The sequence below is a fragment of the Phoenix dactylifera genome, chromosome 2 (assembly GCF_051530095.1).
Source record: "Phoenix dactylifera cultivar Ajwa chromosome 2, Ajwa_hap1_PhDact_Kaust_v1.1, whole genome shotgun sequence".
Taxonomy (NCBI): domain Eukaryota; kingdom Viridiplantae; phylum Streptophyta; class Magnoliopsida; order Arecales; family Arecaceae; genus Phoenix; species Phoenix dactylifera.
Genome location: NC_143191.1, coordinates 14,044,946 through 14,072,261, shown reverse-complemented (window position 1 = coordinate 14,072,261; position 27,316 = coordinate 14,044,946). Strand labels below are relative to the sequence as shown.

The following is a 27,316-nucleotide window of genomic DNA, read 5'->3' as shown; positions in this document are numbered from 1 at the left end:
CTGCCACGGCTTCTTCCGCCTTGGCGTATTTCCGCGCCCGAGCGAACATTTCAGTGAGATCCGCGGAGAAATTCTTCTCAATCGAGAAGAGAAATCTGTAAGACCGGGCTCCAGTCTTCAGTGCTGACATGGCGATGGACTGGTCAAGCTCCCGGACCTCCCATGTTGCGGCGGTGAACCGGTCCAAGTACTCCTTGAAGGATTCTCCCTCCTTTTGTTTAATGTCTAGGAGGGAGTCGGACGTCCGCCGCTGGGGTTGGCTGGCGGCAAAGTTGCCAGCAAATTGTCTGCCAAGCTGCTCAAAGGAAGAGACAGTACTCGGCTTCAGCCCGGTAAACCAAAGTCGGGCTGGCCCTCGGAGTGTCGCCGGAAAAGCTTTGCACATCATGGCCTCCGAGGCTCCTTGTAGGGCCATTAAGACCCGGTAACTCTCCAGGTGGTCGAGGGGATCAACCTTGCCGTTGTAGGGCTCCACCTGGGGCATCTTGAACCGTAGCGGAACCGGTTCATCTTCAATCTCCGGGGAGAAGGGCGACTTCGTAGTAAACTCAAAGTCACCATTACGCCCCGACTTCCTTCGGTGGAGTGCCTGAATTTGGCGCTCCAACTTCTCGACCTTCTTGTCGAGTTCATCATTCTGGAGGATTGCTGCAGCGGTTCGTTCGAGCGCAGGTTGCCCTGGAACCGACTCAGCTTCTGAAGGCTGTGGCCAGCCTCCGTGGCCCCTGGCTGGGTGCTCTCTCCAGAGGGAGGCCTGGACTTGGGAGTCCTGACCTCGAAGGGGAAGTCCGCTTGTAGGAGGCTCCGGTTGAACTGAAGCCAGAGGAGGCGGTGCTGCTGGAATGCCCCTGGGTTGCAAGCTTTGGACGGTGGTAGCCAACGCCTGCACTTGCTGCACCAGGGCATCAAACTGCTCCGGTCGAACTTGAGGCGCTGACTCGGCCGGAGGTGGTGAGTTCCGAACGGAACGTTCTGGACTTGGTGGAGGACGTCGAGAGGCGTTGGAAGCCCCTTTGCTTCTTAGCTTCATGGCAGCGAACTCGGGCCCTTCCTCTAGCGCCAACTATTGCTGGAAATTGGACCCGGGGGCCGCCACGAAGCCAGGAGAAGGAGGGGCTCCGCCGCAGGGACAGTGGATGACCGTGCGCCGACCGGTGGCGTCCTCCTGGAGGGGTGCAAGTCCGCCGTAGGAGAGGTGGTCAATGGCGTGCCGGCGGGTGGCGTCCTCCTGGGGGGCATAAGTCCTGCAAGAAAACCGGTGGCCGGGCTCCCCGGCGCCGGCCCTCCGATGCTTAAGTCAGAGGGGGCAGATATGTGGAGAGAGCAGGAAAGAGAGTATATGGAGAAGACAGCAAGAACATTTGGATAAGATAAAGAAGATGAAGAGGATGATGTCCTCAATTGTCTGTGTTGTTTACTTCTTTCCACCCGGTCTAGGAGAGTTCTGTCCGGGGTCCCCCCTTTTTCTCCCTCCCAGGTTTCCTTCTATAGAAGGGGATTTGTGTTACCTGGGAGGTGACAGAGGAATTTGTCCTCTTTTGTAATAATTGGGCACGATTTGGCCCATTAATGGCGTGGTGGAGAATAAGGCCGGATCAGACCGGAATCAGGGAGTTGTCGCGGTCGATTGGACCCGTTGGAGTGGTTGAACCGTCAGCCGTAGTGGGCCTGGGGTTCGTGGATGGTAAGTGCATTTATTACCGAATGAACCGGCAGTCAGGAAGAGCCATACGCTCTGATGGTTCAGTGATCCGGAGATCGTCTTGAGCCGTGTTCATTAAATGACTGGGTGCATCGGAGACTCGAGGGGGTCTCATGCATTAATGGCAGGTCGTGCCGAATACCTGCGTAGATCTTATGCCTTGATGGCTTGGAGATAGCGGTAGGTTGTGGTGGAGTTGTCAAGTCCCTCAGGCTTAGAGGGTTAGGCGGAAGTTGAACATTTGGTCCAAGGCAATCGGCTCGGCAGGGGTGCCGAGCCGAGCTGGTCGCCCAATGGGGCGCCCTGTGGCGGGGTTGCTTCATAGTACTTCTGCTCGGCGCCCTTTGGGCGAGCGTCTTTACTTCCGCTCTTTGGTTGGTTTCCTGGTCGGCGCTCTTTAGGCAAGCGCTTTCTCTGGTCGGCGTTCTCTGGTCGATTCTTTTTAGCCGAGCATTCCTACTTGGTCATTTTGGTTGGGCGCTTCTTCTTGGCGCTCTCTCTGGTCGGTGCTCTCTAGCCGAGCACCCTGCTGGTCGGCACTCTTCGGCCGAGCGCCTTTCCGGTCGGCGCACTTTAGTCGAGCGCCTCCGTGGCGGCATGACTTGGGGTTTTTCCCCCAACAATATTCATCAATCATAAACGGATACGGATAAAAACTTATATTCGATCCGCTCTGAGCCCTACCAGGTCCCCAACCGTTAGTGGCCGAGTGCGTTCCCACCCTTCAACGGCAGCTGCCTCCAAAAAGGGCAGAAAACGTGAGATTAAATAATCTCTTTGTGGATTCTTTTTGGTTTGCCTGACTATTTATTTTTCTTTGCCAGCATTTGCTGGATGATCGTTGTTGCTGGAAATTGGACCCGGGGGCCGCCACGAAGCCAGGGGAAGGAGGGGCTCCGCCGCAGGGACAGTGGATGACCGTGCGCCGACTGGTGGCGTCCTCCTGGAGGGGTGCAAGTCCGCCGTAGGAGCGGTGGTCAATGGCGTGCCGGCGGGTGGCGTCCTCCTGGGGGGCGTAAGTCCTGCAAGAAAACCGGTGGCCGGGCTCCCCGGCGCCGGCCCTCCGATGCTTAAGTCAGAGGGGGCAGATATGTGGAGAGAGCAGGGAAGAGAGTATATGGAGAAGACAGCAAGAACATTTGGATAAGATAAAGAAGATGAAGAGGATGATGTGCTCAATTGTCTGTGTTGTTTACTTCTTTCCACCCGGTCTAGGAGAGTTCTGTCCGGGGTCCCCCCTTTTTCTCCCTCCCAGGTTCCCTTTTATAGAAGGGGATTTGTGTTACCCGGGAGGTGACAGAGAAATTTGTCCTCTTTTGTAATAATTGGGCACGATTTGGCCCATTAATGGCGTGGTGGAGAATAAGGCCGGATCAGACCGGAATCAGGGAGTTGTCGCGGTCGATCGGACCCGTTGGAGTGGTTGAACCGTCAGCCGTAGTGGGCCTGGGGTTCGTGGATGGTAAGTGCATTTATTACCGAATGAACCGGCGGTCAGGAAGAGCCATACGCTCTGATGGTTCAGTGATCCGGAGATCGTCTTGAGCCGTGTTCATTAAATGACTGGGTGCATCGGAGACTCGAGGGGGTCTCATGCATTAATGGCAGGTCGTGCCGAATACCTGCGGAGATCTTATGCCTTGATGGCTTGGAGATAGCGGCAGGTTGTGGTGGAGTTGTCAAGTCCCTCAGGCTTAGAGGGTTAGGCGGAAGTTGAACATTTGGTCCAAGGCAATCGGCTCGGCAGGGGTGCCGAGCCGAGCTGGTCGCCCAATGGGGCGCCCTGTGGCGGGGTTGCTTCATAGTACTTCTGCTCGGCGCCCTTTGGGCGAGCGTCTTTACTTCCGCTCTTTGGTTGGTTTTCTGGTCGGCGCTCTTTAGGCAAGCGCTTTCTCTGGTCGGCGTTCTCTGGTCGATTCTTTTTAGCCGAGCATCCCTACTTGGTCATTTTGGTTGGGCGCTTCTTCTTGGCGCTCTCTCTGGTCGGTGCTCTCTAGCCGAGCACCCTGCTGGGCGGCACTCTTCGGCCGAGCGCCTTTCCGGTCGGCGCACTTTAGTCGAGCGCCTCCGTGGCGGCATGACTTGGGGTTTTTCCCCCAACACTACCCCCCGACTTCCGAGTTCCAGTTGGCTACCAGCTGGAGCGCGGGAAGTAGTTTTGGTTGGACCATTACGGATTCCGAAAATCCTAATTTATTGCGCATTTTGAATTATCAAGCGCTTCGAGGTGTATTTAATAGGCGGCGTCTCTTCCTTCCCGAAAAGTCTCATTATTGGGACGCTTTTTGCGAAGCGTCCTCGCGTCGTGGGCTCATGATGGGGCCGCACGATCCGATGGGGCGCTTCGGCGTCCGAAGCGCTAGCCCTAATTAAATGCGTCATTCTGTCTTTTGGACCGACACGCGTCGTCATCTAAACAGGATACAGCGTTTTTCTCGCTGATCCGGGCCGTTGGGGAGGTCTATTTAAACTCTCCCCGGGCCCTCTGTCCTCTTCCTATTGTTTTCTGCTTCCAGCTTTCTATTCTTCCAGTCTTCCTCAGACCGAAGTCCCTTTTCTCCGGCATCTTTCCCAGGTTGTCCTTTTTGCTTTTTTAATCCTTTTCTTCTCCTACAATGGGTTCTCTCCCCAGTGAAGTCGTATCCACCATGAGCGCCCTGGAGGTCGAAATGACCGAAGAGTGGTTTTTTCCTCTTCAGGGGTTCCGTTTGGAACCCGCCAGGCGAAGGGATCGGATAACTGATCCTCCGGTAGGCCGGATCGGAGTGCACCAGGAGTCACTCTGGGCCGGCCTCCGATTTCCTCTTCACAGCTTCGTGAATGAGTTGCTGACAGTATGCCGGTTGGTCCCGGCGCAACTCACTCCGAATGCTTGGAGGACAGTGATGGGTTTCCTGTCACTGTGTTTACTGCAGGGGATTCCGACCTCTGTTAACGTTTTCCGGCGATTTTTTGTCTTTAAGTCGAATCCGGGAGACGGGGAGTGGCTTTACATCGCCCTTCGGGCGGGTCGGCCACTCTTCCATGGTGCCCCTTCGTCCATTCATGGCTGGAAGGAGAAGTTCTTCTTCCTTGGCTCTGAACGGTCCTGGGGGTTTGACCCCAAGTGGGGGCCGGCCCAGCTTAAGTCTATCAACAGGCCCCCCCAGCTTTCTCCGCGTGAGCAGGAGATCCTCGACACCATCCGCGGCCTTGGGGACGGGATCTTGCTGAATGGCCTCATTAGTGAGGACGCTCTGGTGAACGTGGGGCTGAGCTCGGTACGTCCTCAGGGTAAGGATAATAGCAATGTCTCTTTCATTTCCTTAATTGTTCTAATGTTCTAATTTTGTTCGTCTTTGCAGACATTGCCAAGATGGTGACCAAGAGCGAGGTTCTCTACGCCCGCTACCAGAAGAGGGCAGCCGAGCTCTCAGGTGAGCCCACCGAGCCGAGGAAGAAGCAAAAGGTCTCGGCAACCTCGACTCCCTCGGCGGCGGCAGTAGCCGAGGCGGGTCCTTCCCGCCCCGCGCATCCCGAGGCGGGCCCCTCTCGTCCCGCACATCCCGAGGCGGGCCCTTCTCGCCCCGTGCGCCCCGATGCTGGTCGGGGGGACGGCGCGGATTCCGGGGGCTCGGGCTCCAGGGGAGCCTCAGGGGCGCCCCCGTGCCCGGCGCCTTTAGCGCAAGTTCCTGGTCGGCAGGATGCTTCAGTTGCCGATCAGGGGAGGAGATCCGCGGGTCCCGTGCTTGCACGGCCCGCTATAGTCGTGCGGCGGTCAGATCGGCCGCTCGTCTGACCCCAGCCCCCTAGCTCCGAACCAGGGAGCAGTCAGGGAGCTTTGGGGTTGGCTCCATCTAGGCCAGCCGACGCTGGCCTCCCGGGTTCGTCAGGCTCGGAAGAGCGGGTGCCTTTTGCACCCACCTGGTCGGTGTTCGAGGGCGATTCAGCCCTCGAAGATCCTCGAGTAGCGCGCGAAGTATTTCGGCTCGCGCTGCTCCCGGCTGACCGGGCCGCGATGCAGTCCATGAGCTACAATGCTTTCATGGACATCACTCGCTGCAACGCCGTTCGGGTAAGTAAAATTTTCCTCCTGTGTAATCTGTATAGATTTTTTACTAGTGGCGCCTCACGTTTTTCTTTTCGTCTCTTTTATAGCGTTTGCACGAGACGGAGATGCTGATGCACCTAGTCCAAGAATACCGGGAGAAGGCCCGGAGGTGCCAGCGCAGTTACGACGAGGCCCAGGCGAGGTACCTAGCCGCCGAGGCGAAGTACCAAGCCGCCGAGGCCGAACGTCAGGTGCTCCAAGGAAAAGTTGGAGCATCCGAGGAGGGAGTCCGAGCTCTGACCGCAGAGCTTAAGGAGGAGAAGGGCGCGCACGCATTGACGAGGTCCGAGCTGCGCGCCGCAGAAAGCCGCCTGGCCAAGGCCGAGCAGGCGCTGGCCGCCCGTGGGCAGGAGGTGGAGAATGCCCGCGGCCGCCACTTAGAGCTTGAGCGGGGGCTAAGGGACCTTGAGCGGAAGGCTGTCTATCATGAAGCCCGGGAGCTCGAGGCTCGAGAGCAGGCTCAGAATGCGGTGAAGCTCTTCCGCGAATCGGCGGAGTTTCGCGATCTCCTAGAAGAGGAGGGCGTGAATGGGCTAATCCAAGGCTTCCGGGATTTCCGCAACCAACTGCGGCAGCTCCTTCCGGATTTTGATGTAAACCTGCTCCAGCCGGGAGCAGGGGTCGAAAGGCCGGCTGCGGAGGCAGAAACTCCGGGGACCGAGGCGGCCGTAGCCGTCCCCGAAGTGACCGAGGTCGCCTCCGAGGCTACTCCTATCGCTGCCGAGGCCACCGAGGGGGTCCCGGCTGCTGAGCCAACCACTCCTGGCACTGCTAAAGCCGAAGTGGTCGAGCTCGAATCTTAGTGTAATTTTTGCTTTTTTTTGTTTAAGTCGGGATGGCCCCCCATACTTGTAAGGGCCAAACCCGAATTTTCGTACTTAGCCTACGGGCTTTTTGGAATGAATATCTTTTTCGGAAACTCGCCTATTGTAGTCCAAGTTTCTCTGCTCGGATCCGTTTTAGGTTCCGGAGATATGGGCTCTAGGGCCTCAGCTTTTACCCGCCACAGGGCTTTTAGGTTCGGCTTGCCGAGCTCCACTGCTCGGTCTTTCAACGCTTATGCCAAAGGGATTTGGTCTCGGAGAGTCTTTCCGAGCTTAGTCCAGAATTCGACCAAGCCCTAAGGCGGCCTCTGGGACTTAAATTTTAACAAAGTTAGTGAACTTTGGGTCCGAGCCTCGAGTTACCGGGGCGGACCAGATTCTTTCCCACCAATTGGGTTGAATACTTGTCAGCTCGTGACAAGGATTCACCATAGTATAGTAGTTTGGTGTCGTGAGCATTCTTTCGCCGAGGCGATTGAAAATGCTCTTCTGCTCGGAGTCCATTTTTTGAGGACGTCGGCAGAGATCCGAGGACAATAGATAATGTAAAAACATTAATGTAAAAGCATAAATGAGTACCTTGTACCGTGTGCGTCCTCGCGCCGAGGCGACTGAAGACGCTCCTCTGCTCGGGGTCTGTTCTTCAAGGACGTCGGCAGAGAGAAGTCCAAGAATAAAATAATGTAAAGACATTAAATAAATGGGTACCTGGTACCAAGCACGTCCCTGCGCCGAGGCGACTGAAGGCGCTCCTCTGCTCGGAGTTCGTTCTTCGAGGACGTTGGCAGAGAGAAGTCCAAGAATAAAATAATGTAAAGACATTAAATAAATGGGTACCTGGTACCAAGCGCGTCCCTGCGCCGAGGCGACTGAAGGCGCTCCTCTGCTCGGAGTTCGTTCTTCGAGGACGTTGGCAGAGAGAAGTCCAAGAATAAAATAATGTAAAGACATTAAATAAATGGGTACCTGGTACCAAGCGCGTCCCTGCGCCGAGGCGACTGAAGACGCTCCTCTGCTCGGGGTCCGTTCCTCGAGGACGTCGGCAGAGAGAACGAGCCGAGCTCGTGGGTTGAAGTCGGTGGAGAACGAGCCGAGCTCGTTTGGTCAATGAAGACCACGTCCCAACGTATTGGGGCATCCCGGTAACCGGGGCATCCCGACGTTTTGGGGCATCCTGACCGTGGTCAAGGTAGGCGAATGAGCCGAGCTCGTCTGGTCAGAGAGGACCGCAACTCATAGTCGGGGAGCACGAGCCGAGCTCGACGGTGGAAGCCGATGGAGAACGAGCCGAGCTCGTCTGGTCACCTAAGACCGCACCCCGATGTCTCGGGCCATCCCGGTAACCGGGGCATCCCGACGTCTCGGGGCATCCTGACCAGGGTCATCTTGACCGTGGTCAGGGTAGGCGAACGAGCCGAGCTCGTCTGGTCAGAGAGGACCGCAACTCATAGTCGGGGAGCACGAGCCGAGCTCGACGGTGGAAGCCGATGGAGAATGAGCCGAGCTCGTCTGGTCAGAGAGGACCGCAACTCATCTCGACGTCTCGAGCATCCCTTTAGCCGGGGCATCCCGGTAACCGGGGCATCCCGACGTCTCGGGGCATCCTGACCAGGGTCATCTTGACTGTGGTCAGGGTAGGCGAACAAGCCGAGCTCGTCTGGTCAGAGAGGACCGCAACTCATAGTCGGGGAGCACGAGCCGAGCTCGACGGTGGAAGCCGATGGAGAACGAGCCGAGCTCGTCTGGTTAGAGAGGACCGCAACTCATCTCGACGTCTCGAGCATCCCTTTAGTCGGGGCATCCCGACGTCTCGGGGCATCCCGACGGATCGGGGCATCCCGACGTCTCGGGGCATCCTGACCGTGGTCAGGGTAGGCGAACGAGCCGAGCTCGTCTGGTCAGAGAGGACCACAACTCATAGTCGGGGAGCACGAGCCGAGCTCGACGGTGGAAGCCGATGGAGAACGAGCCGAGCTCGTCTGGTCACTTAAGACCGCACCCCGACGTCTCGGGCCATCCCGACGGATCGGGGCATCCCGTTGTGGCAGGGCATCCCAATATATTGGGGCATCCCGACGTCTCGGGCCATCCCGACGTCTCGGGCCATCCCGACGGATCGGGGCATCCCGTTGTGGCAGGGCATCCCGACCGTGGTCAGGGGAGGAGAGATAAACCTGACACCACGAGATAATCAGGAGAATCGGTGAGCTCGAAAATCATAAATTAATTATGAAATGAAATCCATAGAATGAAATTCAATAATCGAATAATGAGGAACCCCTTGGGGTTCTACTGATGGTACACGCGGAGATTTTCAGAGCTCCAGCTCCGCGGAATGAGAGTCCCGTCTAGGGACTCTAGCTGATAAGTCTCGGGTCGGCGGATGCGCGTGACTCGGTATGGTCCTTCCCAATTCGGGGCCAGCTTCCCTTGCTCAGTTGGTCGGGAGGCTTCAGCTCTTCTGAGAACAAGGTCTCCTGGTCTGAAAGACTTGACTTTGACCCTGGCGTTGTAGTACGAGCTGTCTTTTGCTGGTACCTCGCCATGCGAACTCGAGCGGCCTCCCTTGTTTCCTCGATCAGGTCGAGGTTGCTTCTGAGCTGCGAAGAGTTGGAGCTGGCATCGTGGTGCTCGACTCTTGGAGAGGGAAGTCCAATCTCCAGTGGAATGACGGCCTCCGTCCCATAGGTCAAGTTGAAGGGAGTCTCGCCGGTGGGGACGCGGAACGTAGTCCGGTACGCCCACAGGACATTGTATAGGTCTTCGACCCATTGCCCTTTGGATTTGTCGAGCCTGGCTTTGAGACCCTGCAAAATAGTACGATTTGTTACCTCGGTTTCTCCGTTCGTCTGAGGGTGCGCGACCGAGGTGAAGCGATGGTCGATGCCAAGCTCGGAGCAGAACTCTCTGAAATGGATGTTGTCGAACTGGCGACCGTTGTCAGAGATAAGGATGCGGGGAAGCCCGAATCTGCAGATAATGGATTTCCAGACAAAATCCTGCATCTTCTGCTCGGTGATCCGGGCAAGGGGCTCGGCTTCTACCCACTTAGTGAAGTAGTCGATGGAGACGACCAGGAACTTCCTTTGTCCGGTGGCCAGTGGAAATGGCCCGAGAATGTCAATTCCCCACTGGGCAAAAGGCCAAGGGGAGCTGATAGAAGTCAAAGGAGCCGAGGGCCGGCGTTGAACATTGGCGTTCCTTTGGCACCGGTCACATCTTTGGACGAAGTCCATAGCATCCTTCTGGAGTGTCGGCCAATAATATCCTTGGCACAGAATTTTGTGGGCCAGTGCTCGCCCTCCTAGATGGTTTCCACAGATCCCTTCGTGGACTTCGCGCATGGCGTAATCAGCCTCCGTTGGGCGGAGGCATCTGAGGAGGGGAGAGGTGAAGGACCTCCGATAGAGCTTTCCCTCGTACAGTATGTACCGGGTGGCGAGGCGCTTGATTCGGCGAGCCTCTTGTTCATCAGTGGGGAGGACTTCATCTTGCAGGTAGCTGGTGAGCTCGTCCATCCAGCTTAGCTCGAACTCGGTGCAGAGGGTCTGCTCGGGCTCGTCTGTACTAGGCTTTTGGAGATATTCCAGTACCGCCTCTTTGGGAAGCTCGCTCATGCGAGAGGACGCCAGCTTTGACAGCTGGTCGGCCCTAAGATTCTCCGACCTGGCGATATGTTGAATATGAAAGGATTCCAAGGTCGAGGCGAGATCCCGTACCTTCTGAAGATACTTCTGCATGGTCGGGTCTCTGGCTTCGAAGTCGCCCACAATTTGGTTGACGACGAGCTGAGAATCACTGAAGGCCTTCAAGTCCTTTATTCCTAGCTCTTTGGCTAGCTTGAGCCCGGCGATAAGTGCCTCGTACTCCGCTATATTATTTGAAGCGGAAAACTCGAGGCGCAAGGCTTGCTCGGCGACCACCCCCTCCGGGCTGGTGAGGATGAACCCTGCTCCGCTACCCCCCGAGTTTGAAGAGCCATCGACATGCAGAGTCCATGTCAAACTCGGGGTCTGCTCCGTGGGTGGCTCGGGCTCGGGCTCGGGCTTGGCCTCATCTGGTATAGTGCACTCGACGATAAAGTCTGCGAGCGCTTGTGCTTTGATCGCCGATCTGGGTCGGTACTTGATGTCGAATTCCCCGAGCTCGATGGCCCATTTGGTAATCCGACCCGCACGATCTGATTTCTGTAGGATCTGCTTGACCGGCTGGTCGGTCAACACAGCCACTGTATGAGCTTGGAAGTAGGGTCGGAGCCTCCGAGCCGAGATGACCAAAGCATAGGCAGTCTTCTCAAGCTTGGAGTATCGGGTCTCGGCGTCCCTCAAGACCCGGCTGGTATAATATACTGGCTTCTGGAGTTTGCCCTTCTCTCGGACCAGGACCGAGCTTACTGCAACAGGGGAGACAGCTAGATATAAGTAGAGGAGCTCACCCCGTTGAGGCTTCGTGAGCAGGGGAGGGGAAGCCAGTAGGCGCTTGAGCTCTTCAAAAGATTGCTGGCACTCGTCCGACCACAAGAAGTTCTTTGGCTTCTTGAGGGCTGCAAAAAATGGAAGGCAGCGCTCGGCCGAGCGGGAGATGAATCTCCCGAGGGCTGCCACTCGGCCCGTGAGCCGCTGTACCTCCTTGACCGTCCTAGGAGGCGTCATCCCTTGGAGGGCTCAGATCTTCTCTGGATTGGCCTCAATTCCTCGTTGTGTAATGATGAAGCCGAGGAATTTGCCGGAGGTGACCCCGAATGCACATTTGGCTGGATTAAGCTTCATCCGGTACTTTCGGAGTGTGGAGAATGCTTCCATGAGGTCGGCTATATGGTCCTGCGCCATCTTGCTTTTCACCAGCATGTCATCCACGGAGACCTCCATGTTTCGGCCTATTTGGTCTTTGAAGATCCGGCTGACTAGTCTTTGATAAGTTGCCCCGGCATTTTTTAAGCCGAATGGCATCACCTTGTAGCAGTAGGTTCCCCCGTCGGTGATGAAGGCTGTCTTCTCCTCATCTTCTGGCGCCATGCGGATCTGGTTGTATCCGGAAAAGGCGTCCATGAATGCCAGCAGCTCGTGACCCGAGGTGGAGTCCACGAGCTGGTCGATGCTGGGAAGTGGGAAGCTGTCCTTTGGGCAGGCTTTATTCAGGTCGGTGTAGTCCACGCACATACGCCACTTCCCGCTGGCTTTCTTGACGAGGACCACATTGGCGAGCCACTCCGGGTAGGCTATCTCCCGGATGAAGCCGGCCTCAAGGAGTTTGCTGACCTCCTCGGCTGCTGCTTGCTGTCGTTCAGGGGCAGCGCCTCGCTTCTTCTGCCGCACGGGCTTGCTGGTTGGCTTTACTTGGAGCCGGTGGACCATGATCTCGGGATCTATCCCCGGCATGTCTGCAGGCGACCATGCGAAAATATCCATGTTGTCTCACAGGAAGTTGACGAGGCGACCCCTCTCGTGCTCGTCGAGGCCGGAGCCGACCTGCACGGTTAGCTCGGAAAAGTTCTCTCGTAAGGGAACTTGGATCAGTGACTCACCAGGCTCTACCCGCTCTTTCTGGGGGTTGACCCGTGCCTCCATAACCTCAGTTGTGGGCTGGTCAGTTGTTGGGGCAGACACCTCGGCTGATCGTCTCGCTTCATGGGTCGCCAGGTAGCATCGCCTTGCCACCATTTGGTCCCCTCGAACTTCGCCGACTCCCTGGCTGGTGGGGAATCGCATAAGCAAGTGGCGAGTTGAGACCACCGCTCGGAGGGCGTTGAGGCCTGGCCTTCCGAGGATGGCATTGTAGGCCGAGGGAAGGCGTATCACGAGGAAGCTCATCCCCACAGTACTTTCGCGGGGGGCGAGCCCGACTGTGACCAAAAGGTCGATCTCGCCTTCTACTGGGACTGAATCCCCAGTAAATCCAACTAACGGGGCATTCATCCTCCGCAGCTGTTCTTTGGTCATCCCCATTTTACAATATGCACCAAAGTACAAAACATTCGCTGAGCTTCCATTATCAACTAAGATGCGTTTTACATCAAATTTATTTATGATCATGGAGATGACCACGGCATCATCATGGGGAGTTTCGACTCCCTCTAGATCATCTTCTGAGAAGGAGATGGCTTCAGAGGTGCGCAGGCGCTTTGAGGTTTCTTCCCCCGAAGCTTCTCCAGCCGAGGCCCCGCCTCGGATAGTGTTGATGACGCCGGCGATGGGCCTGTTGGCATTCGAGCCTTCAGGCTGTGCTGCTCCTTCGGCTGGCCGCTTCTCTTCACGCCGGCCTTGCACGAATCGATCGAGCACCCCTCGGCGGATGAGTGCTTCGATCTCATTTCGGAGCTGGTAACACTCCTCGGTATCATGTCCGTGATCCCGGTGGAAGCGGCAATACTTCCGGGGATCACGCCGGGTTCTGGTGTCTGGCTTCGGAGGTGGGAGCCGGATGTGATCCCGACTCTCAATCTCCATGAGGATTTCAGCCCGAGGAGCGTTGAGGGGAGTGTATCTTTCATACCTCCCTTCGGGTGCACGGGCCTGCAATGGGAACTTCGGGCGGAGGGGTGACCTTTGCTGTGGCGGTCCCCTCAACCGGGGTGGACTCTTTGGGCGGGGCGGATTCTTAGCTCGTCGCGGAGACGGGCTTCTGGGCTGGCCGCGCTCCTCGCGGCGTCTCTTCTTGGAGTTCTGCTCGGTTCCGCCCTGCCTAGCTGCCACGGCTTCTTCCGCCTTGGCGTATTTCCGCGCCCGAGCGAACATTTCAGTGAGGTCCGCGGGAAAATTCTTCTCAATCGAGAAGAGGAATCTGTAAGACCGGGCTCCAGTCTTCAGTGCTGACATGGCGATGGACTGGTCAAGCTCCCGGACCTCCCATGTTGCGGCGGTGAACCGGTCCAAGTACTCCTTGAAGGATTCTCCCTCCTTTTGTTTAATGTCTAGGAGGGAGTCGGACGTCCGCCGCTGGGGTTGGCTGGCGGCAAAGTTGCCAGCAAATTGTCTGCCAAGCTGCTCAAAGGAAGAGACAGTACTCGGTTTCAGCCCGGTAAACCAAAGTCGGGCTGGCCCTCGGAGTGTCGCCGGAAAAGCTTTGCACATCATGGCCTCCGAGGCTCCTTGTAGGGCCATTAAGACCCGGTAACTCTCCAGGTGGTCGAGGGGATCAGCCTTGCCGTTGTAGGGCTCCACCTGGGGCATCTTGAACCGTAGCGGAACCGGTTCATCTTCAATCTCCGGAGAGAAGGGCGACTTCGTAGTAAACTCAAAGTCACCATCACGCCCCGACTTCCTTCGGTGGAGGGCCTGGATTTGGCGCTCCAACTTCTCGACCTTCTTGTCGAGTTCATCATTCTGGAGGATTGCTGCAGCGGTTCGTTCGAACGCAGGTTGCCCTGGAACCGACTCAGCTTCTGAAGGCTGTGGCCAGCCTCCGTGGCCCCTGGCTGGGTGCTCTCTCCAGAGGGAGGCCTGGACTTGGGAGTCCTGACCTCGAAGGGGAAGTCCGCTTGTAGGAGGCTCCGGTTGAACTGGAGCCGGAGGAGGCGGTGCCGCTGGAATGCCCCTGGGTTGCAAGCTTTGGACGGCGGTAGCCAACGCCTGCACTTGCTGCACCAGGGCATCAAACTGCTCCGGTCGAACTTGAGGCGCTGACTCGGCCGGAGGTGGTGAGTTCCGAACGGAACGTTCTGGACTTGGTGGAGGACGTCGAGAGGCGTTGGAAGCCCCTTTGCTTCTTAACTTCATGGCAGCGAACTCGGGCCCTTCCTCTAGCGCCAACTGTTGCTGGAAATTGGACCCGGGGGCCGCCACGAAGCCAGGGGAAGGAGGGGCTCCGCCGCAGGGACAGTGGATGACCGTGCGCCGACTGGTGGCGTCCTTCTGGAGGGGTGCAAGTCCGCCGTAGGAGCGGTGGTCAATGGCGTGCCGGCGGGTGGCGTCCTCCTGGGGGGCATAAGTCCTGCAAGAAAACCGGTGGCCGGGCTCCCCGGCGCCGGCCCTCCGATGCTTAAGTCAGAGGGGGCAGATATGTGGAGAGAGCAGGGAAGAGAGTATATGGAGAAGACAGCAAGAACATTTGGATAAGATAAAGAAGATGAAGAGGATGATGTCCTCAATTGTCTGTGTTGTTTACTTCTTTCCACCCGGTCTAGGAGAGTTCTGTCCGGGGTCCCCCCTTTTTCTCCCTCCCAGGTTCCTTTTTATAGAAGGGGATTTGTGTTACCTGGGAGGTGACAGAGGAATTTGTCCTCTTTTGTAATAATTGGGCACGATTTGGCCCATTAATGGCGTGGTGGAGAATAAGGCCGGATCAGACCGGAATCAGGGAGTTGTCGCGGTCGATCGGACCCGTTGGAGTGGTTGAACCGTCAGCCGTAGTGGGCCTGGGGTTCGTGGATGGTAAGTGCATTTATTACCGAATGAACCGGCGGTCAGGAAGAGCCATACGCTCTGATGGTTCAGTGATCCGGAGATCGTCTTGAGCCGTGTTCATTAAATGACTGGGTGCATCGGAGACTCGAGGGGGTCTCATGCATTAATGGCAGGTCGTGCCGAATACCTGCGGAGATCTTATGCCTTGATGGCTTGGAGATAGCGGCAGGTTGTGGTGGAGTTGTCAAGTCCCTCAGGCTTAGAGGGTTAGGCGGAAGTTGAACATTTGGTCCAAGGCAATCGGCTCGGCAGGGGTGCCGAGCCGAGCTGGTCGCCCAATGGGGCGCCCTGTGGCGGGGTTGCTTCATAGTACTTCTGCTCGGCGCCCTTTGGGCGAGCGTCTTTACTTCCGCTCTTTGGTTGGTTTCCTGGTCGGCGCTCTTTAGGCAAGCGCTTTCTCTGGTCGGCGTTCTCTGGTCGATTCTTTTTAGCCGAGCATCCCTACTTGGTCATTTTGGTTGGGCGCTTCTTCTTGGCGCTCTCTCTGGTCGGTGCTCTCTAGCCGAGCACCCTGCTGGTCGGCACTCTTCGGCCGAGCGCCTTTCCGGTCGGCGCACTTTAGTCGAGCGCCTCCGTGGCGGCATGACTTGGGGTTTTTCCCCCAACAATCGTAAAGCCATAAATTTTCGCACAGTATGCGGACCAACCTACAAAAGGATTCCCCTCTTTTCTTTTTTCTGAAGTTTTTTTAGGAAACAAATCCATGATAGTGTTGTACGGGCCAGCCTGACGAGTGGTCCAAATTATTGTGGCCGAAATTCTATGTTTTCAACTACTTCTTGATTGAATTGGATGTTAGGAGGAGTCAGTTTAAGAGTCATTCTCAGTTCAATGAGACAAAAGAGGTATCTCCAAAGTGATTGTCTTTATCCTCTCCACCTCTTTCACCAAGACAGCAGAAAGATCCAAAATGCCTCCCATGTAGTTGAAGAATCAATGAAGTGGAAATACCCTTTGTTGCATGAAAGCGGCACCACCGTGCGTGCGACAGACAAGTGATTTAATGATTGCATTGAGCCTTACATTGGCTACAACTAGCTCATGTAGTCTTCTTATACTGCCATTTTAAATGGAAGAAGACTTATTAAATGGATCATAAGATAGGATACCTGCTTGCTTGGGCAAGTAATGAAATGATGCCATTGAGAAATTTAATTGTTTTACTATCAATTTACTTACCTTGTCTACAGCATGCTCGGGTGGTCTTCTTCAATGTCCGTTTTAAAAAGAAGAAAAGGATCTTTATAGGGATCGTAAGGTAAGATTCCTCCTTGCACAGACAAGCCAAAGAATGGACTGTTGAGAAATTTAATTATAATTAGGTAGTTCATATTTTGATATATTGCTTCATGAGATTTTCCAAATTTACTATATCTTTTACTTGTAGCTTAAGCAATCAATCAGAACTGGATGTAGCAGAAGGCCAATTAAACTTCCCCTTACCATTTCTTATTGCCCATGCAGTGCTGCCAGTCAGAAACTGAGATATTCTGGAGTTCAGGTGGGACTTTGGGATCCTAATCATTAGAAAAAAAAATCTCAAATTATTATAAGCAGACCATCAGATATTTTTTTCTGGCAGTGTGAATCAATAAAGAAATGCTTTTCATATTGATTTGGTCAAAATGATCTTTGAGTAAATAGTTATCGGAAATAATCAATGAATTTAAAAGTAAAAATCATGTTGAAACGTGTTCCTTTGGGAAGAAGTTTTTCAGTTTCTATGGTTTATTTCCCCTTCATTTTGATATCGAACTCTTTGTTGAGTTTCTTCAAACTATCTGCTGAATTACAAAATTTGAACTTGCTAAATCAGTCAAGGTCCTGACTTTCTGAGATGAGAGATTGAGCTTAAACAAAGTAACAGCACAAAGTAAATGGCAAATGAAACTTGGTTGTCTGCAAAACATAAACTTGTAACAAGGTCATGTGTACAAGCAAAATAAATAACTTATTTAGCCAGAATTTAGATTTAATTGGATGGCCGGTGCCTCACAGCACTTGATGCATGATCAGTCAAGATCCGGACTTGGCAAGACTGTAAACTGAACTTACACAAAATTTGGTAAAGACCAAATGCAAAACACTTATTACATCTAGCCACCGTGTCATCTCGTACTATGGCCATGTGTATAGCCAAAACTATTCTTGGTATCTAACCAGAATCCAGATTTGCTAGGGTAGATTCAGGCAGCCGGTGCCTCACTTCACCTGACAAATAACCGTTGTTTGCTGTTAGCTGTTCCTTGCATGAATGCTTCCCTCAAAATTGACTGTGTTAACATTGAGATGCCAGGGGCCAATTTCTTCTAGGTACTGAGAAAACACTACTTGATCAACTCTTTGGACATTATACTGTTATCATGTGTCAACTGTTGACCCAGATGCTTGCTCCATAGTTTAAAATCTGCTTGTCCTCTTTCAATTTTTAAAGAACATAGGAAGCTTCAGAATGAAGGGGAAAAAGAGAAGTCTCTTTGGTACATACTTTGTAATGTTGTAAATTAGAACTCCATAGTTATAACCCCACAACCTGAACCTTATGTCAATCAGGCCTAAAGTAACAATAATTTTTATCTTTCTGATTGTAAGCTTTATGAACACCCTTTTGTGTTGAGTATCAAAGTTTGAAGTGGTCAGCGATTCTTATATTTGTCCCTTTTTTTGTTTCCAGTGGGTACTTCTCACCAGAAAGCGCCAATGGATCTAGAAGATGAACTAAATGATGAATTTTTTATTCAATCATCTAAACAAATACCATTCTAGAGTATAACTACTGGTGATCTCCTTACCAACTTTTGTTATCATGACACAGCTCATAAGGTGCTGACACCATGCTTACTTAATCATTGAGTACTTATTTGAGGTGTTGAACTGCAGGGCAATCAAATGAAATGTTCTGATTTCTGATGCAGAGATATGACCAAGGGAGAGATGGAGATGCCAAATCCTTCAGTTGATGCAACGTCCAAAGGAGTAGAGATAGAAAAAGATGTTGCAGACACAATTAAGCTGCAAGACTCAGATGAAAAGAAGAATAGTGTCCCCTACTACAAGCTTTTCTCATTTGCTGACACAGCTGATCTTGTTTTGATGGTCACTGGTTCAGTTGCAGCTGCAGCAAATGGGATCTCATTACCACTTATGACAGTTCTTTTTGGGGAACTGATTAACATACTTGGGAAGACTACGGATGTTCATATTGTGGTTCATGAAATTTCCAAGGTGGCTAAAATGATTGTCATAACTTCTTTTGTAGTCTTATGATCATCACTCAAATAGTATATGCCAACTCTTATGTTCAATTTAAATTGGTTCCAGATTTATTTGTTATCTTTTAGTGTTTCTAAGGATTTCTGCTCTATATTTAGTGGCATATGTTTTCCTTGTTCCTCTGGTTCTTGGTTTCCCATCACGTTGTAGAATCTTCTTGATTTTGTTACTTGTGAATCGAAGTAACCTACTTTATGATCTCACTTCATTAGGTAGCTCTCAAGTTCATATACCTGGGCGTGGCAAATGGTGTGGCATCATGCCTCCGTAAGAACATACATTTATAAACATGAGGCAGTAGTTAGAGTAATAAGATGGTTGTTATATTTGTACCTAAGAGCAAACCTTAAATGTTTTTGGGTAGAGGTGGCATGCTGGACAACCACTGGGGAAAAACAGGCTGCTCGAATCCGGAATCTGTACTTAAAAGCTATACTGGGACAGGATATTTCCTTCTTTGACAAGGAAGCAAATACAGGAGAGCTCATTGGAAAGATATCAGGTGACACTTATCTCATTCAAGATGCCATGGGTGAAAAGGTACAATTGCCTTTCTTTTGTCTATCTCCATTTACGCTATCGTTTCATCTTGCAGGATAAGTTCAAACACATTCCAACAGTATCTTACAAACCTCTGATGTTTATTTTACCCGTACCTAATTAGCAGCCTGTGTAGGTAATGCTGCACATTTGATTGCTGCTTTACTTAATAAAAATATATGCTTTCTGCTTAATGTATTTAGTTGACTACAAGATACTTGTCTTGCCTGGGAGAAGTTTAGACTTAGTCTGGGATTTGAAAGATTGTGAGACTTCCTACATCATTATATCTTTCATGACCTTCAGCTCCATATTTTTTTTCAACTCCTTGATTTCTTTGTCATGGTTTTTATTCCAATTTACAGGTTGGAAAGTTCATTCAGCTGGTATCATCATTTATAGGAGGGTTTATAGTAGCATTTTTCAAAGGCTGGCAACTTACCCTTGTTATGTTATCCGTTATTCCTCTTGTTGTGCTTGCTGCGGCAGTGATGGCTATTGCTATCACCAAGATGGCCGCCAATGCGCAAACAGCATACTCTGTGGCAGCAGCCACAGTGGAGCAAACTATTGGCTCCATTAGAACAGTAAGAACATTTCCTCTGTTTCTTTTGAAATCAGAATACCTTTTCATTTTTTTTCTGATCTCACTGCTTTGATTCCTTTTCAGGTTGCTTCTTTTACTGGAGAGAAACAGGCTGTAGAAAAATATAATAGATCTCTAAAGAGTGTTTACAAGGCCAGCGTTCTGGAGGGTTTAGCTGCAGGCTTTGGTTTGGGTGCGACTATTGGTATTATAATCTGTTCTTATGGCTTAGGTGTATGGTTTGGATCCAATATGATACAGAAAAAAGATTATACTGGTGGAGATGTTATTAACGTGATTTTCGCGGTTGTTACTGGTTCCATGTAAGCTTAAATTACCCAATATGCACTATGTGATATATATATATATATATATATATATAATCTCCAATCCTCTCTATTTTATGAACTTATGAATTACTTATTAGTAGCAAGATCCTTTAGATTCCTATCTATTGCTGCTTGATGTAAGTTGCATATTGCAAATTATGGAAACACTTGGAGGCTTGAGGCTCGCGGTTGCTCCCTTACAAAATGACATCGATCTCAAGATTCCTGAAATCTGATGGCAAATCATAAGTTTTCACCTTATCAGTATATTGATGTTATAAAATGTATATGTTTCTAGCTTGTATTTGTATATGGTGTCCATTAAGCATAAGCAACTTCGGTAGCAGTTTTATGTAGAATTTCCATTCAATGCTGAAAGTTCTTGATGACATTAGCAATGATCACTGAATATATTCAATCTTTTCTCTAGGTTTATAAAGTTACTTGACTTCTAATATTTGGTAGTTTAAACCTGAGAACTACTAAATATGCATATCATAAACTTGTGGATTAGAATAGTATGTATAAGCCTTGCAGAAGAAATGTGTTTAAAGAATGAGCGCAAAACCTTTTCAGATCTTCTAAACGTCCGCAACCCTGCTCTTTTCCATTTCATATATTTTTTAGTTCTTATAAGAACGCTTCATGTGATAAATGGGGTTGATTTATAATAAGTTCCCATGACCAGGGCTACTGTCAAGCCAATCATGTGTTATGAGTAGACTCGCTTGAACTGGTAGGTATCTTTCCCAGCACAGTTTCTTCTACATCTGCACAAGAAGCCAAGCATCTGCCTTATTGGATTATAAAGGTTCTATTATGAAATATCTGAGTCAAACACTTATTTCTTCAAATAATCTGCTTTATGTTGATTTATTAATGAACCTTCTTTTATAATCCATTCATACGGATTAAGCTTTGACTTAACATAATTACTTGATTTCTCAGTTTTAGAAATATCAGGAGCAGAAGTTAACATATTGTTAAAATTACACGAAAATGTTTGCATTTTTGTAATATAAGATCATAATGATGGACCCTAGGAACATGTAATCCCCAGTCCACTCTGAATGCTAGTATATGGCTATTCTTATTAGTAGATTGTTCTACAAAACTATATGGGTTATCCCACTGAATTGTCAACCTCTGAACTACCTCCTCTTCCCCAATTCAATAATGAACAAGTCCTAATATTTTTCTTCTTTCCTGCTATATTCATTCTACATCCAGGTCAACAATAACTCATACTTGGTTTCCAACTAGCAAGGAACCACTGCATGCATTAATGTTCCCATATATTTATGCATATGAGTCTGTATCCATGTGCAATGTTTGGAAGTCTGCATGCCCCGGTGAATTAAGGGAGCAGACCGGCTTACATATATGCATCTTGTGAAACCCACATATATTATTCTGTTGATTGTTGAGAATGTCAACAATTTTTACTTGTCCATCTTGATGAAATTTCTACAGGTCTTTAGGCCAGGCATCTCCATGTTCAAGCGCATTTGCAGCAGGAAAAGTGGCAGCATTCAAGATGTTTGAAATATTCAATAGGAAGCCTGAGATAGATGCATATGACACTACTGGAAAAATTTTGGATGACATTATAGGAAATCTTGAACTAAGGGATGTCTGTTTTAGCTATCCAGCTAGGCCAGATGAGCAAATATTCACTGGACTTTCTCTAATTATACCAAGTGGAACGACTGTCGCTTTGGTTGGAGAGAGTGGAAGTGGGAAGTCAACGGTGATCAGTCTAATTGAGAGGTTTTATGATCCACAAGCTGGTGAAGTTCTTATAGATGGAATAAATATCAAGGAGTTTCAGCTCAGATGGATCAGAGGAAAAATTGGATTAGTTAGTCAGGAACCAGTACTCTTTGCATCTAGTATTAGAAATAACATTACTTACGGCAAAGATGATGCAACTATTGAAGAAATCAGAGCTGCACTGGAGCTGGCCAATGCTTCTAAATTTATTGATAGACTGCCTGAGGTTAATCTTTTCAAACTTCAAAACATTTATCTTTCCTTCTATTTTTGATCACTATACACTGTTTGCTTATGGTTATCAAACATGTTCACAGAATACTTCAAATCTTTTCCATAACTATTATAGGAAAGGTAAAGGTGGCTCTGTCCTTGTTAAGTGCAGATAATGGAACAAGGCTTCCTTTTCTTTCTTGATGTCATAAAGGTTTTGAATTCTTTAATTGTTAGTACATGATAACTGAATTGATGATACTGCTACTAGGGCATTGACACCTTGGTTGGTGAGCATGGAACACAGCTCTCTGGGGGACAAAAACAAAGAGTTGCAATAGCCAGAGCAATATTGAAGAACCCACGAATACTACTATTAGATGAAGCCACGAGTGCTCTTGATGCAGAATCAGAACAGATGGTGCAGGAAGCACTAGACAAAGTCATGAGTAATCGAACCACTGTCATAGTTGCTCATCGCTTGAGTACAGTGAGAAAAGCTGATATGATCACTGTGCTCCATCATGGGTCAATAGTTGAAAAAGGTATTATTTGTGAAGATTCAATCAAATTTTACTTCTCACCCTTTGCAGCTTTATTGCAACATGGCAACAACTTCTAGAGTCATAATCTGATTTCTGAATGATTTATTCCTTCATATATCCTTCAGGATCGCATGATCAGCTCATCAAGAATCCTGATGGACCGTATTCTCGACTTACACAATTGCAGGATGTGAACCAAGATTCAGAACAAAATTCTCTTCCTGATCAGGGCAATTTATCAGTGGCTGTAAATTTGAGGAAACGATCATCTTCCTGGAGATCAACAAGCTCATCTGGTGCTAGCAGGAGCCGTCATTCATTCTCAGAGTCCTTCAGACTGCCTGCTGGACCTGACATTCAAGAAATTACACAGAAGAAACCCAGCCATGGGGAGTCACCACAGCATCATCAGGAAGTGCCTCTCAGCCGCCTTGCTTATTTGAACAAACCAGAGCTTCCAGTTGTCCTGTTAGGTGTAATTGCTGCAGTAGTCAGTGGTGTAGTATTGCCCATCTTTGGAGTACTGCTCTCCAGTATAATTCATACATTTTATGGACCACCAGCAAATCTCAGGAAGGATTCTAGGTTCTGGTCGTTGATGTTTGTAGTCCTTGGTTTGGTGACCGTAGTATCAATTCCGGCTAGAGCATACTTCTTTGCTGTGGCTGGGTCCAGGTTGATACAGAGGATCAGGTCAATGTCATTTGGTAAGGTTGTTAACATGGAAATTGGGTGGTTTGACAAATCTGAGAACTCCAGTGGAGCAATTGGAGCAAGGCTTTCAGCAGATGCAGCTGCAGTTCGGAGTCTTGTTGGTGATGCACTTGGGCTGATAACTCAAAATGCCACTACTTTCATTGCTGGCCTGGTCATAGCTGTTGCTGCTTGCTGGCAGCTGGCTTTGCTAATAGTAGCATTGGTACCTGTAATCACGGTTAATGGATGGATCCAGATGAAACTCATGAAGGGACTTGATGCTGATTTGAAGGTTTGACTATAAAATTTAATGGAGATCATTGATTCCTTGCATTATTGCTTTGAATTACTCTTCCTCTAACCCAAAATGATGATAAAATGGATTGCAAATTACTCTTATTGGTTGAATGGATTTGCTGCAAGATCCAAATTTTATTATGAATGCCCCATTCACAAATTCTTTTACAAAAAAAAAATGAAACCAATGAACAAATTCAGACACTTGGAACTTCAAACTACAATTTCCATTCAACTAATACTTGGAGTTTCATGTTATAGTTTTTATTAGAAGTTTTATGGTCTTCTTTGTTTGTGATGGTTTCCTTTTGCAGGTGAAGTATGAGGAAGCAAGTCAGGTTGCTAGTGATGCGGTTGGAAGTATAAGAACGGTTGCTTCTTTCACTGCTGAGGATAAGGTGCTGGAGCTTTATCAGAAGAAATGTGAAGGTCCTAAAAACATAGTCACAAGGCAAGGGTTGATTAGTGGAGTGGGCTTTGGGCTGTCCTACTTTTTTCTTTTTTGCGTGTATGCAACCAGTTTCTATGTTGGAGCACGACTTATAGAGGATGGCAAGACTACGTCCACAGACATTTTTAAAGTATGTTGGTATATATTTGATTAGTCTAAACTGGTGATTAGGGGAAAATGACATTTTTTGCATCACGATATCAACGATCCTTTTGGTTTATTGTGCTCCAGAAACATAGGCTCTATTTAGTTGCCAAGAAAGTGAAAGAAAAATATTTTTTTTCTATGGTGAAAAGAAAGAAAAGAAAGTCAAGAACTTTCCTTTGTTTGGTTGTAGCGAGAAATTAAGGAGAAGGTTGTTGAGAAATCTCTTTTCATGCTTGACTGGGGTAACTTTTATCTTAAATAAATTGCCTAGGAGAGAACTTTTTTGATTTTCTTGCTCAAAATTCCAACCTCTTGGGAAGGGGAAAATTTTAAGGTGTTTCGAGAAAATATTGGCCTTTTCTTTCAAAAATTTTCACTTTGAATTCCCTTGTAACTATCAATCATTGGAAAGGAACAAGTAAATGTATTGAGTTATTTGTTGATTCAAAATGCATGATCTTTTTTTTTTCCTTGATTTAGAATACATGCTGTGAGAAGAAAATCATCAGATAGCATCATAGCAACCTCTAAAGAGACAAAGCTAGATTTATTTTCATCCTTTGTTTTACAAATAAATTAGATATAAAATGATAAATATGCTTCTGATCAAAGATATCATCCTATTTCATAATGCCTTCATGAAACTGAACTCATTTCAAAATTACAACGCAACTTCCTTCTCCTCAATGTAATTGTAGCTCATAGTTTTGATATGCTTTGTAGGTCTTCTTTGTACTTAATTTTGCGGCAGTAGGGATTTCCCAGTCAAGCTTCCTAGCACCTGATGCTAGAAAAGCTAAATCTGCTACAGCTTCAGTATTTGCAATCCTTGATCAGAAATCCAGGATAGATCCTAGTGATGATTCTGGGATGACCATACAACTAGTGAAGGGGAATATTGAATTTCAGCATGTCAGCTTCCGGTATCCTACAAGGCCAGATGTCCAGATTTTCAAGGACCTCTGCTTGGCTGTTCAATCAGGAAAGGTAACTAATGTTTGAATGAAATTATGGAAACACAACCTAACAATTTTGAGAGTTATCAAAGCACATATGCCATTATTCCTCTACCTTTTGCATGCTGTCTTTTTTGCTCCTGTTTGTGTACGTTCTGACAGAAACTATCAATGTGCCGATAGTTTTTCTACATTTAGAGAGAGAGAGAGAGAGAGACTCGGTTACATTCCATTTAATCTTCACCTAGATTAGGTTGGTCTAGATTGAAAGATAAGGGTCCTATATCAATGATCCAAGCCGTTAGATGTGATCTACTCCCTCTAAAATGCTTATACCCTAAAAATCATGTGACTTGGAGACCCCTAACACCTAAGCATAAAGTGGTCAAAAAAATATATATTAGTTTGTGTTATTTAGACTATCCAATGTTTTGATCTCTTGATGCATAAGCTTGGGGTCTCCAAATCACATAATTTTCGGTATGTAGGCAATTTAGATGTAATAGATCACATTGTCTAATCGTTGATATAGGATCCCCCATCGTCCAATCTAAACCTGGCCAGATCTGAGTTGAGATCCACTTGAATGTAGCCAAGCCAATCTCTCTCTCTCTCTCTCTCTCTCTCTCTCTCTCTATATATATATATATATATATATATATCAAATAATAAACTTTGTAAGAAGAAAGAAAATATGCAAAATCTTGAAAAGAAACATCACGCTCTTGAAATATCCTCGAATGTCTCCTCTCTTGATTTGTGATATTTTTTGTGAAAGAAACTAAAAACCTAGTCTATCTTTTTAGAAAATGCTGAATGTCTGATTTTTCTACTTGTACAATATAAGAAACCATGATATAAATGAAAGAACCTCATTCTATCTGGTGAAAAAAAATCATTTTACTGTTCAACTACGCCCCTGGTTGCATAACATAATCTCTTTTTAGTGAATATTCTTAATCATGATTTATGATAGAAACTATTTAACCAAGTACCACATCCATACAGCTAAAAGTTTCCTTATATAATTTATAGCATCTAACATTACATTGCTCATAATCTAATCGAGCTATTCTTAAAATGTGACCTTTTGAAATCAAAATGTTTCAACTTTTAACCAAGCAAGTATTTCAATTTTGTATAGATAAAAGTAGTAATATAGACTTAGAACTGTGTTATAGTGGTAGTTTTTTGTGTTCCATATTACATCTAGATAAATGTCTTTCGTGGTGTCATTCGATCCATATGATTTTCTAGCACAATCTGATTCATGGGCTTTTACTGATTGAAATTTGTATTATTTATGACCTTAACCTTGCCTTCAGACTGTTGCACTGGTTGGAGAGAGTGGAAGTGGGAAATCAACAGTGGTCTCACTACTTCAGAGGTTCTATGACCCTGATTCAGGTCAAATTTTGCTTGATGGGTTTGAAATACAAAAGCTACAACTAAGATGGCTGAGACAGCAGATGGGTCTGGTGAGCCAAGAACCAGTTTTGTTCGATGATACAATCCGGGCCAACATTGCTTATGGGAAAGGAGGAGAGCCCACAGAGGCAGAAATTTTAGCTGCTGCTGAGTCAGCTAATGCGCACCAGTTCATAAGTGCATTGCAGCAGGTCAGATAATCTCAACTATATTCTTGCTAATAATCAAATGAATGTTAACAAGCTGTTTGATGGATAAAATGATGAGAAGTGTCTTTTATACTGTTTGTCATTTCCCAAATCTGGTATACTGCAGGGCTATGACACTACAGTTGGAGAGAGAGGTGTCCAATTGTCTGGTGGGCAGAAGCAGCGAGTAGCCATAGCACGGGCAATAATAAAGGATCCAAAGATCTTGCTTTTGGATGAAGCTACAAGTGCACTTGATGCCGAATCCGAGCGAGTGGTTCAAGATGCATTGGACCGCATGATGCTCAACCAGACCACAATTGTTATTGCACACCGATTGTCCACAATCAGAGGTGCTGATATAATTGCAGTAGTCAAGAATGGAGTAATCATAGAGAAGGGAGATCATGAGGCCTTGATTGGCATCAAGAATGGGGCCTATGCCTCTCTTGTTTCATTGCACAAATGCTAATATTTCGTTGCAGATTTTCATTTCTAGTCTCTTGTGAGAGATGAATACTTTTACTGGTTTGAATGCCTAACCTTGATGCCATTTGACATCTTTTGAAGGGTGAAGACTCCTATGTATGTGGAAGCTCCTATTTTTAAAGCAACTACCAGCAATATAATGAAGCCTTTTTCAACAAATCACTTAGCAATTGATTTATTTGGATTCGTGTTAGATGAGATCAGGTGTCTTGTTTAACATGTTACTTTTTCTTTTTAGAGAACATGACTATACTCTTGATAACCTTGAAATCAAAACTCAATTGTGTCATAGGCATCCTGTTAAATCGTTGATAATCGCCGAGTGGCTAGCATCCTCGAGCTAACATGACTATTAGCACCCTGCCAGCCTTGTGCAAAGGTTCTCAC

The 27,316-nt window shown here is 48.5% G+C and overlaps 1 protein-coding gene across 1 annotated transcript; it reads left to right on the top strand.

Annotated features, from left to right (window-relative positions):
- Positions 1 to 2,384: 2,384 nt before the first annotated feature.
- On the top strand, positions 2,385 to 27,088 carry LOC120104858 (ABC transporter B family member 21-like). The gene is made up of 16 exons (XM_088715423.2): positions 2,385 to 2,460; positions 16,209 to 16,276; positions 16,406 to 16,519; positions 17,693 to 17,797; positions 17,899 to 18,243; positions 18,504 to 18,558; positions 18,656 to 18,831; positions 19,197 to 19,418; positions 19,502 to 19,740; positions 21,220 to 21,745; positions 22,004 to 22,277; positions 22,403 to 23,265; positions 23,585 to 23,851; positions 24,592 to 24,855; positions 26,150 to 26,443; positions 26,568 to 27,088. The coding sequence occupies exons 5-16, from the start codon at positions 17,938 to 17,940 to the stop codon at positions 26,910 to 26,912; spliced, it is 3,831 nt and encodes a 1,276-aa protein (XP_088571549.2). The 5' UTR covers positions 2,385 to 2,460; positions 16,209 to 16,276; positions 16,406 to 16,519; positions 17,693 to 17,797; positions 17,899 to 17,937; the 3' UTR covers positions 26,913 to 27,088.
- The last annotated feature ends 228 nt before the right edge of the window (positions 27,089 to 27,316 follow it).